The 15,971-nt window shown below is 49.5% G+C and overlaps 1 protein-coding gene across 1 annotated transcript in view; it reads right to left on the bottom strand.

The window, feature by feature from the left end:
* Window positions 1–15,971, bottom strand: part of PTK7 (protein tyrosine kinase 7 (inactive)) — a 428,597-nt gene that overhangs the window by 182,386 nt on the left and 230,240 nt on the right. The window contains exons 7-9 of the mRNA XM_078647273.1: window positions 3,320–3,607; window positions 2,739–2,872; window positions 2,221–2,356 (exon numbers count right to left, since the gene is read on the bottom strand). Coding sequence (XP_078503399.1) covers window positions 2,221–2,356; window positions 2,739–2,872; window positions 3,320–3,607 — 558 coding nt within the window. The remainder of the gene's footprint in view (window positions 1–2,220; window positions 2,357–2,738; window positions 2,873–3,319; window positions 3,608–15,971) is intronic.

The raw sequence follows: 15,971 nt of genomic DNA, 5'->3' as shown, positions 1-15,971 counted from the left end.
ATCCAGGGCAGTCTTGAGGCAAGAATTTGCCGCGTTCTTCCCCTCCTCCACCAATTTCTCTGCCTTTTGCCTGGAATCTTGGGGCAGGTCCTTCACCAACTGACCGAGCTCCTCCATGATCTGGTACATGTGCCTGTTGATCAGGGCGTTGGCATTTGCCATGCGCCAGTGGGTTGCGGCGTTCCGTTCAATCCTTCTGCCCACCAGGTCCATCCTCCTGCTTTCCTTATCTAGAGGTGGCCCTGAAGTAGTGGGCATGTTTGCCCTCTTTCTTGCTGTGGCTGTGATGATGGAGTCTGCTGAGACCGTGCCCCGAATGTAGGGTGGGTCTTTTGACGAATGTTTGTCTTTTTTCTCCGTCCTGGGGGTGACCGCCTTGCATGTTGCGGGCTCCTTAAATGCTTCCCTTCCCTGAGCCAAGACGCTGTCGAGCATGGGGAGGTACTGGCTCTTCGTTTGGGTGGGGAGCAGTGTCTCTAGAAGGAAGTCTGCTTTCTGCTGCTCTTCGTCGAGCTTTAGCCTGAATGCCGCTGCGGCAGTCTTTATCACCGAGTTGTAGGCCCTGATGAAGTCCGGCGGCGAGGGCCTCGAGGGATATGTGTCGACCGCCTCCTCTGGGCTTAAGGTGTCGACATCCAGATAATCCACATCCTGTGTTTCAGAGGGAGCAGACCCGGGGTCCGTCCTGCTGTCCTCTTCCTCCTCATAGTCGTAACTATAGTAGGGACTCTCTTCCTCTTCCTGGTCGATTTCCTCGACGTCAGCCGCCTGTTCCTCGGCGTCATAGTCTTCCTCCTCGACCACCTCTACAACCTGTGCCTTGGTTTTGTGGGGGATCGTGTAGACCTTCATCTTGGCGTCAAATTCCTTCTTCCGCTGCAAGATGCTTTCCAATTCGGCCTCGAGGCGCCTTTTCTTTTTCTCCATCTCGGATGCGTGTTCCACGTCGGATGGTTCGGCCGCTCTTTTCGGCGGTTGGCTCGGCGCCGAGCTGATCCTCGGCGTCGAAGGCTTCGTCGCCGAACTGGATTTCGTGTCTCTGGTCGGCGTCGAAGGTGCTTTAGGGTCCTTCTCCCTCGGCGTCGAACGCTCCTTTTCGGGAACGTTTTTTGACGACTTTTGCTGTTCAACAGCCCTCGGCGCCGGGGACTCCTTCTCAGAGGATCAGCTGGGCCTGGATACAGCAGGGGGCGCCGAAGTTTTTGGCGCCGGCGCTTTCGAGGCCTTGCCATTGTTCTTTCGAGACTCAGAGTCTCTCGGGTGTTTAGGGGCCGTAGAGTCTCCTACCTTATCAGAAGTCTTGGTATTATCGGTCTCTAAGACCGTGTAGCAGTCGTCTTCGGTGGCGGCGTTGTCCTCTTCCTCGGAAGACATCCCCAGATCGTAAAGGGATGGAGTCGGGGCTTTGCCCTGCAGGGAGGCGTGCGCTACCCTCTGACTCCCTCTCACACGAAGGGTCTTCGGGGTGAAGACTGAGCAGGCATTGCAGTCCTTGCTCCCGTGGTCGACCGGTAGGCAAAGGTTGCAAACCGGGTGCTGGTCCTTCTGCGCGTACTTGTGGTGGCAGTTACGGCAGAACTTGAAGGGCGTGTTGTCCATCTTGAGCACTCAGGGGCCCCCCTGGTCGTGCGTTCGTCGAAGTTCTCGAAGTTATCTTCTTTTCCTTCGTTGGCCCTTGGTTGATGAAGTCTCTTGAAGTCTTCTGAGTTGTTTTCCTTCCAATTTCTGTATTCTTCTTCTTTCTCCAAAAATGTCTGGAGCCCAAACGGGAACGATCCAGACCCGACCGCGGAAAAAAGAATCTGAAGATGGCGCCCAAGAGTGGGAGCTTCCGCAGGAAGCATGCCGACGTCACCGGAAATACGCCCAGAGAGGTGTGACGCCGACGCCCACCTGGGCTACAAAAAAAAACAAAGAAAAGACTACGATTCCGGACCCAACCACAAGACCGCGGAATAATGCACAGCATAGTGAATCCAGAAAGATTCACGCTGCAAAACTATATATCACTTCCTGCCTAGGAGAAGGGGAGGGCTCCCCACACAAGGGAATGTCAAGAAGAGGAAATGACGTGCATTGGGGAAGCGGCCGCCCAGTGGCCTGCCAGGGAGAGCCCAAGGAGACATGAGATCTGAAGCATAAGCACATCAGACAGAATGACACTCTTCCTCCCAGCTGACCCATCCCTCTGAGCCCCAGATGAAGGACGCTTGGACCTACCAAGGACATGCACCCGGGCCAGCTCCTCGATGCTCCCAGCGGCAGTGCGGCTGGTACACTTGTAGGAAGTCCCATCATAAACCTCTACGCTGTTGATGCGCAACGTGCCATTCTCAAAGATTTCAAAGCGGGAATCCTATGGAAGACAGAAAAAAACGATTAAGAGTCTTTTTGAGTCACTACAACTTTACTTCAACCCAGTACATTACAACATAGACCAGAAACACTGGCATGCCTGGGAGTAATCATTTGAAAATGAGACTACATGTAAAATCCAATTACAGCAGGCAATGAAACAAGAGGAGATGGTTAACCGTGGCACGTTGCATCACCGCACCCAGTAGACATTAAAGAACTTGGAAGGATTACATACGTTCTCTCCAAGAAGGGGAATAAATGCAGGATCATCCAAGCAGCAGCAGAACAGACTTTAGAAAGAGTTCAACACAATATGTAAGAGGATGATCTGCCAGCCAAGTCTATGGTATTCTACTAAAAAGGATTTTCTAGGTACTCACGTCAGAAATGTAATTGCCGTTGCGAAACCATTCGACCAGGGGCTTCGAGGAGGCCTTGGTGAGGCAATGGAGATAACCAGGCTTGCCCTCCTCTAGAAAGCTGTCCTTGGGCTTCTCTAGCCACTTGGGGATAGCTGTGGAGAGGAAAGAGGACATTACATTTCAGACCTCCTGAAGGGCTGCCTATGCCCAGTATGCTGAAGGTTCACTTTAAACACAGCTTAGGACCAGCACAGCTCTGGCTGGGATGGAATTAGATTAGACCCACGGGTGCAGCATCGCAGGCCTTGGTAGCAGCCTTCCTCAGCCAGTCAAGAAGGACGGTGCAAGAATCAAAGACGACTGACAGGCTCTTAAAGTCATGGCACATTTGCAGATACTGCCTGCTTGCCACACTCTTTTGTATCAATGTACTCACCGGTGTTACTTGCTTCATTGCACAGACAGATCTTAGGCCGAACCACAGAGCTCCTCCCTGCCAGGCTGGCCCCCCTATCTTTGTCTAAAGGTATCCCAACGCTGTATTTACCTGCATCTGTCTCTTTGTGCACCGAATGCCGATTGATGTTTTTTTCACTTACTTGCCACAGTAATGCTCACACTCTGCCTCCGCTCCCCGGCCTTGTTCGAAGCATGGCAAGTGTATGTTCCAGCGTCCTTTTCTTCACTCGGACTAAAAACCAAGTACTTCCCATCCTGGTAGACTCTCAGATCGCTGTCATCATTGGGGTCTCGCTGAACGATCCGGGTCCCTTCCCGCTCCCACCAGATGCTGGGCTCTGGCACCCCCCGCGGCGGATGGCAGGTGATGCGCTGTATGGTGTTTGCCGTAAACACATGGGGTGAGATGGGCATCATGTCCTCGATATCTGAAAGAGAAGAGGCATGCTTGATGAATTCATCGCACGTTCGATGATCATGTCCATAGTAGAGGGCAGTGCCTTGCCTCCCAAACAGAAGACATGCCCTCACCAACAGGAAACACACCAGTAACACCTGACCTGCCAACCCCAGAATTCAAAACCAAACCAAATTCAAACCACTTAACAGAACCTCCAGTGAACAAGGTTTGCTGGAATCAAAACAGTTTCAGAAAGGAGAACGAAACAAGGCTAAGAAACTAGAGGAAAAGGCTACATACCTCCAGTCCTAGTTCCTCATCATAGGAACATTCATTTAAGTTTAAACAGCTTGAATAAATCCCAGCTGCGTTCATGGATCTTGAAGCTCCCTTTGTATCGTTTTCTTCTACAGTCACGGCATTAGAGAAGGTGTTTGTACATGATTTCATATTCAGATCTGTGCTAGGGAAGTCTAACCGAGGATTCTTTTTTTATTAAACATTCAAAGTTGCTCTTAGATTAATTTCAAATAAGCATTCAATGGAGAAACCCCTTTTCAGCAGAGAACACAAAGGCCAAAATATGTCCTGCTAGTTTTACACTAAACTCAGAAAAAAAAGAGCGTCTCCCTTTAGGCACCTGGGAGGCATCCCTTCCAAGAATGCAGGACCCTGGCAGTTGCCTCTCAGATCCAGTTCTTTTTAACCGTAAGGCACAGAGTACGATTATATATACATAAATAAAATGCCCAGCATTACAGCAGCCAAGAAGAAAGGTGCGTCGCTTATGTCTTTGTGAGAAACTCCCACTTTGACAAGGTTAGCCCCACGGCTTGCCCGATATTTGTTGTGGTTTTGATGGTAGTGTACATGGTCCCTGCCAACCAGGTCCCCTGTGTCCGTGCTTCTTCCCTAAAACCTATCCACAATTGGTACTGCTGCCCCCTGCAAGTCCCTGGTAAGTGGTGCCCTGGGTACCTAGGGCCTGGGAGCTTGAGGGTCCTGGGACCCCCCTCATTGGTGCCATGACACTGCCCTTTCATGTCTTTGCTACAGGAAAAATTACAAAGTTGACATGGTAAACTGCCTGGGTGCGATGCCAGCCAGCACTGCCTGTAGGTATAGGTAAGCCCTCCCTCTAGCAGGCCTGACAGCTATAAGGCAGGGTGCTCTATCCCCCAAGCGAGGGTATATCTGCAGGAGTGTGAGAAAGTACCCTCTTTCTGTACGGTTGCCCCCACTGTTTGCTGATGTGCTTTGACTGAGTGTGCCCTGGGCTCCTGCTAATCAGGTACCCAGGGCCAAAGTTCTTTCCCTAAAACTGCATTGAACCCCAATTGGCATCTCTGGTCACAGGTCAGCCCCTGGTAAATCGTACCCATGGCACTGTGACCAAGGAAGGCCTCCAAGAGTTACAGCACCTATTATGCTACCCTTAGAGGCCTCTGTGTGTGTACACACATACACATTTTTTTTTGCAGGCTGATTGTTTTGGTGCAGAAGAAAAGGAAGAGTGGACATGACACAGATCCCTGTGTGCCATGCCTACAACCCACTGCCCTGGCATAGGTCAGTCACCCCTCTAGCTGGGAGCCCTATACCCCCACATTGTCTAAGCCCATTCTTAGACATTGTAGGTGCAGTCCTGCTGTGAGAAAGTGCCATCTTTCTTGCCTTGGTATGCCCCCACTTTTTTTCTGAACTGCTGATGTGCTTGACTGAGTGTGCCCTGGGTCCCTGCCAATCAGGTTCCCAGGGCCCGTGTTCCTTCCCTAAAAAGAAAAGCTATGCTGAAACAAAATACCCAATTGGCCCCTCTGGCCACCTGTCAGCCCCTAGTAAATGGTACCCTAGGTACCCAGGGCATGGTGACCAGAGGAGACCCCTGAGGGCTGCAGCACTTATTGTGCCACCCTCAGGGGCCCTGTACCCTGGCACCCACACACTGCCTTTGCAGGCTGAGTGCCTAAGTACAGAACTAAAGCAAGAGTCGACATGGCACATATCACTGTGTGGCATGCCCACAGAAGAAAACAAGTTACTTACCTGTAACTTTGGTTCCCCAGTATTGGTAACTTTCATAGATTCCCATGCTTTGTATCATTCCCCGTCGTCGGAATGGGAGTCTCGGTAACAAAAATACCATAGCTGTAGGTACAAAAGACCAAGGAAAAAGGCCTAGGCCTCATTCCCTTTTATAGCATATCACCCTCTTCGGGTAAAAGAGACCAAACTTAGGCCTCAGCCAATCAGAGGTGCCTCACCCCTTGGAACCTTCCTGAAGGAACCTCAGTGCCTCAGATTTTCTTAGCCGTTGTGTATCAGTCACCATATCTGTTGTAGGCTGAGCTTTCCTCTGGGAGGTGGGCGGGCGCATGGGAATCTATGAAAGTTACCAATACTGGGGAACCAAAGTTACAGGTAAGTAACTTGCTTTCTTACCCCAGTATTGGAACTTTCATAGATTCCCATGCTTTGTATCAGAGTAGCAAGCAGTTAGTAACAAAACCACATTTTGCATCATCACAGTATAGCAATAGGCAACATGACATAAAGATACAATATGTGAAAGACGGAAGGTGGGAAAGAAAGGAAAGCTCACCAATCATTGGAAGAGGTTCCTCAGGACAGCCTGGCCCACTGCCGCATCATCTTGTTGTAGGGACTCCAAGCAGTAATGCCTGGTAAAGGTGTGAACGCTGCTCCAGGTAGCAGCTCTGCAAATGTCCTTGATCTGCACCCCCGCGAAGAGGGCTGTTGAAGAAGCCACAGATCTTGTGGAATGTGCCCGGATTCTGCCAGTGAGGGGTTTTCCTGCAGCAGTGTGACAATGCAGAATGGCACTCGTGATCCATCTTGAAATGCCCTGCTTGGACCCCCGAAGGCAACAAATAACTGAGAGGTTTTGCAAAAACTCTTAGTACGCTCCAAGTAGAATTTCAAGCACCGTTGCACATCTAGCGAATGCAATGCTCTCTCTGCTGGTGTAGCCGGTTGAGGGAAGAACGCCTTCAGAATGACCGGCTCATTCAAGTGGAAGTCCGAGGGAACTTTAGGCATAAACTTCGGGTTAGTTCTCATGATGACAGTGCTTCTCTTGAATTGAAGGAAAGGTTCTTGGATAGTCAAGGCCTGCAATTCTCCAACACGCCTAGCTGACGTGAGAGCGAGGAGGAGAGCCAATTTCCATGAAAGGTATTTCATGTCAGAACGATGGATTGGTTCAAACGGGCCCTTCATGAGTTGAGAAAGGACTAGATTCAGATGCCATGTCGGAGGAAGCGGTCTCCCTGGTGGATAAACTCTGAACAAGCCCTTTAGAAATTGCTTGACAATTCTGGAAGACCACAAGGAGGGTTCTGATCCGGTCCTCCTGAACCTTAATATTGCCACCAAATGGACCTTGATCGATGAATGGATAAGCACTTGTGAACCTTCCAGGCGAGGAAGAAAAGCTTGCAGAGCCAGTCGTATCGCCCTGAGCTCTAACAGGTTGATGTGGAGGCGTTTCTCCTGGGGCGACCAATGACCGCTGACATACAGGTCTTGCAGTACTGCCCCCCAACCCTCCAATGACGCGTCCGTTGGTACTACTTGAGGAGACGGGTCGCTTTCGAAGGATAGACCTTGGGACAAGTTGTCTTTATCTGTCCACCATAAGGCCGCTGCCTTCATCCTTGGAGTGACCGTCACTCTGACCTCGATTGATCCGTGGACCTGTTTCCACTGGTTGTCTAGTTGCTCCTGCAGAGGACGCATTCTTAGTCTGCAATGGGGAATTAGTGGGATACACGATGAAATTACCCCCAGTAGAGACTTGTAGCGGCGTACTGAAAGACACTTTTTTGTTTGTAAGTCCTGGGCCAAGGTCTGTAATTTCTCTCTCCTTTCCTGAGTAGGGAAGGCTCTTGAGAGCTTTGAATCCAAGATGGCTCCCAGGAAGCGAGCCCTCCTGGATGGAACCAGGGAAGACTTCTCATTGTTTAGAGTGAGTCCCAGATTCTGAAACAAATTGGTACAAGCTTGAACAGCCTCCAGCGCTGCCTCCCTGGACGGAGCTTTCAGTAACCAGTCGTCCAGGTAGGGGAAGACCTGGAAATGGTTCCTTCGCAGGAAAGCTGCTACTGGCACCAGCACCTTTGTGAAAATTCTTGGGGCTGAGCGGAGTCCAAAGGATAAGACCCTGAACTGAAAATGGCTCTTGGCTACTGTGAATCGCAGAAACCTTCTGTGTGCTGGGTGAATCGGAACGAGGAAATACGCATCCTCGAGATCGAGCGTGGCCATGAAATCCCCTGGGCTGATAAGCTTCAAGATGTCCTGGAGAGAGACCATCCGGAAGGACAGGGAGATGAGATCAGTGTTTAGCTCCCTGAGGTCTAAAATGGGGCGCCACTTCTCTAGCGTCTTCTTCACCAGGAAGAACCTGGAATAAAATCCTTGCCCCCTTTGGTTTGAGGGGACCGGCTCCATCGCTCCCTTCTGGAGCATTTGTTGGACCTCGAGCCGCAGGAGACGCTGGTGTTTCGATGAAATGGCTGCCGGGGGCTTGGGTGGAGGGACTTGCGTGAATTTCAAGGTATGCCCTTTCCGAATGATGTTGAGCACCCAACGGTCCGATGTTATCCTGGACCAGTTGTGAAGGTATTTGGTGACCCTGCCTCCAACAGATGATTTCGTGAAGGAGGGTCCAGTAGGAAGAGCCAAGAGGCCGCTATTGGCGCTTGGACGAATCCCGTCCTCGTCCAGCCTGTTTTCCCTTATTGTAAGGCCTGGAGTAGTTGATAGACTGGCCCTGCCGCTGTTGATAAGGCTGACGGTATTTCTGGGAACCTGAGCCCGTGGTGGAATAGCGTTGTTGTTGAAAGGATCCTCTGTAGTTACCACTGTAGTTACCACCTCTACCTCTGGTTCTCTTAAAAGGAGACTTTCGGTATTGAAGGGTCCCCAAGGACCTGGCAGTCTCCGTGTCCTTTTTTATCTCTTGAAGAGTGTCGTCAATGAGTTTGCCGAATAATGCCTCACCATCAAAGGGAAGATCCAAGACCTTGTTTTGGATCTCAGGTCGAAACCAAGTAGCTTTGAGCCATCCTTGGCGGCGGAGGACTGCCGCCCCAGCCAATGAACGGAACGCCGTCGTCGCAATATCCATTGCGCAGTCAATGATTTCCATCGACGTTGCTTCTCCCTCCTGCAAGATCTTCTTTGCCTCAGCCGTAGACTCCAGAGGCAGTTGGTCAAGGTATGGGGCGACATCACATCAAAGCTGGCGGTCGAACCTGCCCAAGATCGCTAGGGCATTAGCCGCTCGCACCAGCAAACTTGCCATCGACGAGAATCTCTTCCCCACATTATCCAACCTCCGCCCTTCCTTGTCCGGGGGAGTTGTCAAGGGAGCAGAGGGGTTACGGGATTTCCTCTGCGCAGCCTGCGAGATCACAGAGTCTGGTCTTGGATGACCCGTTAAGGCTGCTGGACCATCATCGGGTGCCTTGTATTTTTTTATCCAGTCGCGGTAGCACAGGGACCACCGTCGCCGGGTTCTTCATGGCCTTTAGGCCCTCCTTCCACAAATGATCCACAATAGGAATGGACCTAGTTGATTTCCTAAAAGGTTCCTTGAAATCATATAAAAACCAATCTGTAGTAACCTTAGGCATGGCTAATTTGAATCTTGCAGCGGCTCTTTCCATCAGTTGATGGAAGCCCCCAATGTCCGCTGGCGGGGAATCCGCCGGATCCGGGACTGGTGATGCGGGATCTGCAATGATATATTCATCATATTCAGTATTGTGAATAGAGTCATGATCCGACTGTTGATCCTCATCCGAGGAATCATTATGGGCCTCTTGGAACCCGGAGGAATCTTGATGGATGGACATTTGAGGCCGAGGGGAAACTGGAGCTGGAATATTAGGCGTCACTAATGAGGCTGAAATCCTCGCAGGAGTAGCAGGCGATGACGGAACTGGAATAGGCCTACTCGCCTTAGATTTATAGTGCTGCAGCATCTTATGCAGATCTTGGAGAAAAGAAGATGGCACTGTAACCATTTCCTGCTCAGAATGGTGTTGCGACTGGGCCGACTGATGATGACCAACTTCCTCGTGGTCGTATTCGCCCTCAGAGTCAGTGTCCTGGCATTTGTCTAGACGTTGGGAGGGATTATTGGCATAGCTGTATGAGTCCTGGTCATCCTCCTCTGACTCTCCTTCTTGAAGAAGCATGGTTGACAGTAGGGGAGACACACACCTCGGAGAAGTCATCTCTGGCGTGATCCGCGTCACAGAAATGGTAATTCTTTTTTCAGAGGACAATATCGTCGACAGGTCTGTCGTCGACGATGAAACGGTCGACACACCAGCCGTTCTCATTGTCAAAGTCGTCGTCGTTACTGTCGACGTCGGCACCATCGTCGACGGCGAGATTGGATCTGTCGTCGTTGGCACCTTCGTCATCGGCACCCTCGTCGACGTCTTCGGCATCGTCTCCGTCGACGGTGAAGAAACCGCTGTCGACGGTACCTTCGTCGACGAATCTCCTGTCAACGGGATCGTCGACATCACTGCCAATTTCGATTTTTTCCATCGACGGGACTTCCGCCGTCGACGTCTTCGAGGACTTGGAACTCCTCTCAGAAGACTGGGATGAAGGTTTTTTGAAGGCTGTGACAGTCTTCTCACCTTTAGAAGGAGTAGCAGGTCCTACCCTCTCCTTTACACCTCGTTGAGGAGATGTGCTGGGACCTGGGCTCTCAGACTCACTGGGGGTCTTTTTTGAGGCCTTGGAAGATCTTTCCATAGAAGGAGAAGGGGAACTCCTACCCCTCTTCATTGACCTTCTTGAAGAAGACATCGACGCTGCATCCTCACTGTCACTAGAGACAGTATCCTTCCTGGATTTCAGCTTATGGAGCTATGTCAAGAGTCTACCCTCACGGTCCCGGAGGGTCTTGGTCGAAAAGGTTCGACAGATCTTACAGTCCGCAGCCTGGTGGTCAGGATAGAGGCAATAAATGCAGTCTTTGTGTCTATCCTCCACAAAAAGCCTTTTCTTGCCACAGGTGGAACATGGGTTGAAAAGGGCTTTTTTCTTCTCCATTTCTGACATCCTGGAAGGCAGCCAACAATCCTGAAGTGAAGCAGAAAGATTCTGAAGAAAAAATCCTGAAATAAATCCTTTGAAGAGTAGAAGTTGAACAGAGCTCAAAGGAGACTCCCTAAGCACAACGTGCGGTAGAAAATCTGAGGCACTGAAGTTCCTTCAGGAAGGTTCCAAGGGGTGAGGCACCTCTGATTGGCTGAGGCCTAAGTTTGGTCTCTTTTACACAAAGAGTGTGATATGCTACAAAAGGGAATGAGGTCTAGGCTTTTTTCCTTGGTCTTTTGTACCTACAGCTATGGTATTTTTGTTACAGAGACTCCCATTCCGACGACGGGGAATGATACAAAGCATGGGAATCTATGAAAGTTCCAATACTGGGGTAACCCACTGCCCTGGCATACTTCAGTCACCCCTTTAGCTGGGCGCCCTATGCCAGAGGTGAGGGCACAGGTGCATGAGCCATGTGCCCTACAGTACCCAGGGCCATTCCTGTAAGTGCATTGATGCCATTTAAGAGTATATGGTGCTGGGAGGTTGTCATTACGAACTCCACAGCACCATAATGGCTACACTGAAGACTGACAAGTTTGGTACCAAACTTCTCAGCACATTAAACACGCACTGATGCTAGTGTGAGATTTAATGTAAAATGCACGAGAGGGCATCTTAGAGAAACCTCCAAAACCCGAACCTCCAATCCACGTCTGGGCTGAGTGGCTGCAGAAGCTGCCACACAGCAGACATGTTGCTGGACCCCTGGGTGGAGAGCCCCCCGCTCTCCTGGGCCTGCAACAATGCACATACTGGGCGAGGTGCTATGTCTCCTCCCCCAGGATGGACAGGGGGAAGCTTCAAAGGCATACCACCTCTGAGAGCTTCTCCAGACCATTTGCTGTACCCAGCAACCAGCCCCCCACCAGGCCTACCCCCACTCTGGCGGGAAGACTGACGGGAAAAACTATGTCAGGAAGGAGGGTGTGCCAACCTTTGCCAACTCCACCCCTCAGGTGGAGGAGGCGAGGTGAAGCACGTCCCCGGGCTCCGGCCATCTTGTAGATGGGGAGCCCTGCCCAATCCCAGCTAGACTCCTGCCCCCCTCCCACAGGAGAGGAGCAGGCTAGGGGGTGTCCTCACCGCAGGACAGGGACCCATTGGTCCCTGCCCTTGCCCGACCTGTAACGCCCCTAAATTTAGTATTTAGGGGCTCCCTGAACCTTCCTTCCTCAGGTCCCGATTTAAAAAGAAGATAGAAGATCAAGAAGAAGACGACCAGCTGCGCAGCTGCTAACAGGACAACAACAACTGACTTGGCCCCAGCCCTACAGGCCTGTTGATCCTGGAACCTGCTCCTGCCTAATCCCGGGACAGCAACCTTGGGACACCCAGAGGACCTGCATGCCTTGACCCTCTCGAAGATTGAGACTCCCATCAGCAGAGGCTCTGCTGCAACAACCCACCTGGTGCCCACCAGGAAGCTCCGGACCAGCCCACTCTGCACCAGCTGAGCCTGGCCGGCCAACCCGAACCAAGACCACGAGGACGTGTCCCCGGCGACTGGGACCCGAAGTCCAGTGCCCAAAGACCCTCCTCGACGAACCAGCCGATGCCTGCAGACTCAAAACCCCTCCCACCGCGACCAGCTGAGGGTAAGCTTTTACAACCCCCAAAGACACCCCTGCCCCCGGCGCCCTGCGGCCCCCGTGCCTCCCTTTGGGGACCTACCTGTGCTCCAAGATCCCAACTTACCTCTCGCAGTGCTGGTCGCCCCTGGAGAGTCACCGTCCTCGAGCCTGCAGCCTTTGTTCCTTTTTCAAGATCCTCATTGGATAACATTGAGCGCCCGACGGCTCAAAAGCACCCTGCACCCAGCCGCACGAGAGCCGCTGGCTGTGACCCCTGTGTCCTATCCTACTTCCCCCCCTTGCCCTGAGCAAGTGACCCGGAGCCCAGCTCCCAGAGCCGCGTGGCCTGCTAGCCAGAAGCCACCAACCGAAGGCCCCCTTTCCCTCATTGGATAACATTGGGCCTACCTACCTCTGCACCCGGCCGACCCTGCGCCGCTGGGACTGAACTAACTGTACTCACCTGACCCTGGGGGACCCCCAAGTCTACGCCCAGAACCCTAACCTCACCAACCAAGTACTCACCTGGAAACCGGTAATTCATTTACCTGCCATTGGATAACATTGACCCATTTTTCCTCGAAATTTTTTTAAGTGTGGAGTTTTGAAAACTGAAAATATTCCTATAAAATCAGTCAAAATCCGAATTCAAAAATACTCACCTGTGATCAGGGGAGAAGCCAGTACTGTACCTTTCAGCCCAGTACTGAACCGCAAAAGTAATCCCTAGCGGGTTTACTAGTAACCTGTATTTTCTCCATAGGAACCCATTGTCTGCTTTTCTATGAAATTTCTTCTAAGTGTCTACTTTGGAAAACTGTAAATATTCTTTAAAAATCGTACGAAATACTGAAACGCAATTACTTACCTGTTTGGAGCTAAGCCCTCAGTGCTGGCCCTAGGAGACTAGTGCTGGGTTACAAAAGTAACGCAATCGTACTTTACCTGTAACCTGAATTTCCTCCCATTGTATAACACCTCTGTAGTGGGATCAATGACTTGTGCCGTCTTATATTACTGGTTTACCTGATTGTATATTGATTTGTTTTATGTATGTTATTATTATCCTATCATGTTAGTGACTACTACACTGCTCCCATTACCTCTGTTCATTCCTACTGCCCCTACCCTGTCTTCGTGAAGCGCTCTGATATCTGTAAGGATCTTGTTCGCGCTATATAAAACTTTGAATAAATAAATAAATAAATAAATAAATAACATTGTCAGAATCACCTTGAAAAGTTTTTAAGTGTGAACTTTTAAAACAGCTTTATATTCAAGAAAATTCAGCACAGTAACTAAAACGTTTTTGCTAATCTGGTTTCAGCTTAGACCCCAGGACTGAATCGAGGATCTAGTCCTGTAACTACCAAAGTAATCCATAAAGTAATCAACTGTACATTCCTATGAAAAACCCATTGAGCTCAATGCTAGAGTCTGTTAAAGAACTGTATTGGTTATTAGCTAACCTGTGATTATTGTGTGTACAAACGTATTGCTCCTCTGCAAAGTATTTACATGAGAGCACTCGTACCTTGAAAAGTATATTTTCTAACTGTTGGTTCTAAAAATAAATCAACCATATCTTTGGATATAACCACCATTGGCCTGGAGTTCAGTCCTTGAGTGTGTGAACCCTTTTGCTGACTGAGTGTGTACATCAACTGCTTTACACTGCCCTCTGGTACTGCCTTACTGCTCGACCAAGCTACCACTTTGGAGAGTAAGGTCAGTCCTGACTTTAACCTCTGTTATACCTCTGGGGTTGTGGACTCTATACACACTGTACTACCTTATTGTCCAGTATATATAGAGCCACTTCCTCACACCTGCCATTAAGAGTATATTGTGCTGGGAGGTTGTCATTACGAACTCCACAGCTCCATGGTGGCTACACTGAAAACTGGGAAGTTTGGTATCAAACTTCTCAGCACATTAAACCCACACTGATGCCAGTGTGAGTAAGTAATATTGTTATTGGAAAGGTGCGGACGCTGCGAACAATGAACTGTTTTATGCAGATGTTGATGCCTTTATGGCCGAGATTACCTTGAGTGAGATGTCCTAATGAGTTCTGGATACCTTGCAAAGTGATCACCTTGATTTTGGTCTTAGATAAAATCAATTGTTTTGAATCAAACACTCACTGGTGTGGACTCCGTCATTGCGTGTGCACTTATTGTCTCAGTGGTTTTATTTTTTTATTTATTTTATTTATAGAGTTTTGTATAGCGCGGACAAGACCCGTGGGTATCAGAGCGCTTAACAAGGAAAGAATTACAGGTAGACATTATAGTAGCAGTAATAACAAAAACATAGTTATGAGGTAGAAGGTAATATACTGTATGGACGTGATTAGATATATAATTCCTAATGTCTGTGCCATTAGCATTAGGTGACGAACAAGGCTTAGCTTGTGTCATGGTAACAATCCAAGCTCGGTGAGGTAGGGTTATAAGGCATTCCAGTGCATATCAAGGATAATAAGGATAAATAAATAGGGTGAGGTAGCGGTTATATAGATTATGTCTGTGAGATAGAGTTATAAGTTCACAAGTATATGAGGTAGCAGTAACGTGTCTAGCCTCGGCTTGACCATGGAAAACAGTCAGTTATCAGATATTGATCTTCCAATTTTATGAATAGGACAACCCTCTGGTAGCGTAGATGATCATCACAGTAATCCGTCGGATTCTCTATGTAGGGTATTTACTCATCAAGTGAGTCTTCAGTTCTCGTTTGAATGTTACTGTATTTTGAATCTTCCTGATGTTTGGAGGGAGTGAGTTCCAGATTCTGGGGGCAGCTCCGGAGAATGCTCTGTTGTAGGTCTTTATCTTGTGGAAAAAGGCTGGTCGCAATAGTAACTCTTTTGCGCTTCTAGTTGGTCTGTTACCTCCTGATAGCTTAAGTTTCTTGGTTAGGTATCTAGGCATGTTGTAGTGAACCGCTTTATGTGTAATACAGGCCATCTTCATTTGAATTCTGGCCTCGTAAGGTAGCCAGTTTAGTGCTTTCAGGTGAGGAGATATGTGATCGAATTTCTTCGTTCCCGTAATGAGTCTAGCCGCTGCGTTGAGGCAGGCTTTTAGTGGTGCTGTGGATGTTTTCGGTAGGCCAGCTAATGTGGTGCAGCCGTACTCGATCCTCGAGATAACTAGTGATTGGATAGCCAGTTTTAGATCCATCACTGAGATAAAGGGTTTCAGTTTTCTTAAATAATTCAAGTGGAAGCGGGCGCTCTTGACCATTGAGTTAATATGTTCTTTCATGTCGAGGTTTTCATCTAGTGTGATTCCTAGTGATTTAGCTGAGTTAACTAGGGTCGGGGTGCAATTTAGTGCCGTCACCAGTTTAGTCCATTCCTTAACTTCAGATTGGCTCCTTGTCGGTGAGATTAGCAGGAATTCTGTTTTCTGGGCGTTTAGTTTCAGATGGTTCATTGTTAACCATTGCAAGGCTCTCTTTAGTGTCTTGTTTATTCGGTCAATGTCCTCAAGGGAGGCGATCTTCATGTATATTTGCGTGTCATCTGCATACATATGATAGGATATCTGTGATTTTTGAAGGATCTCTGTGAGAGGTTCTACATACAAGTTGAATAGATCAGGGGATAACGTTGAGCCTTGTGGGACCCCGATTGTATTGGGGCTCGGGGAAGAGATT

This window comes from Lissotriton helveticus, chromosome 6, assembly GCF_964261635.1.
Source record: "Lissotriton helveticus chromosome 6, aLisHel1.1, whole genome shotgun sequence".
NCBI lineage: Eukaryota > Metazoa > Chordata > Amphibia > Caudata > Salamandridae > Lissotriton > Lissotriton helveticus.
The sequence above is the reverse complement of the archived record's forward strand: the minus strand, read 5'-3'. Positions and strand labels throughout refer to the sequence as shown.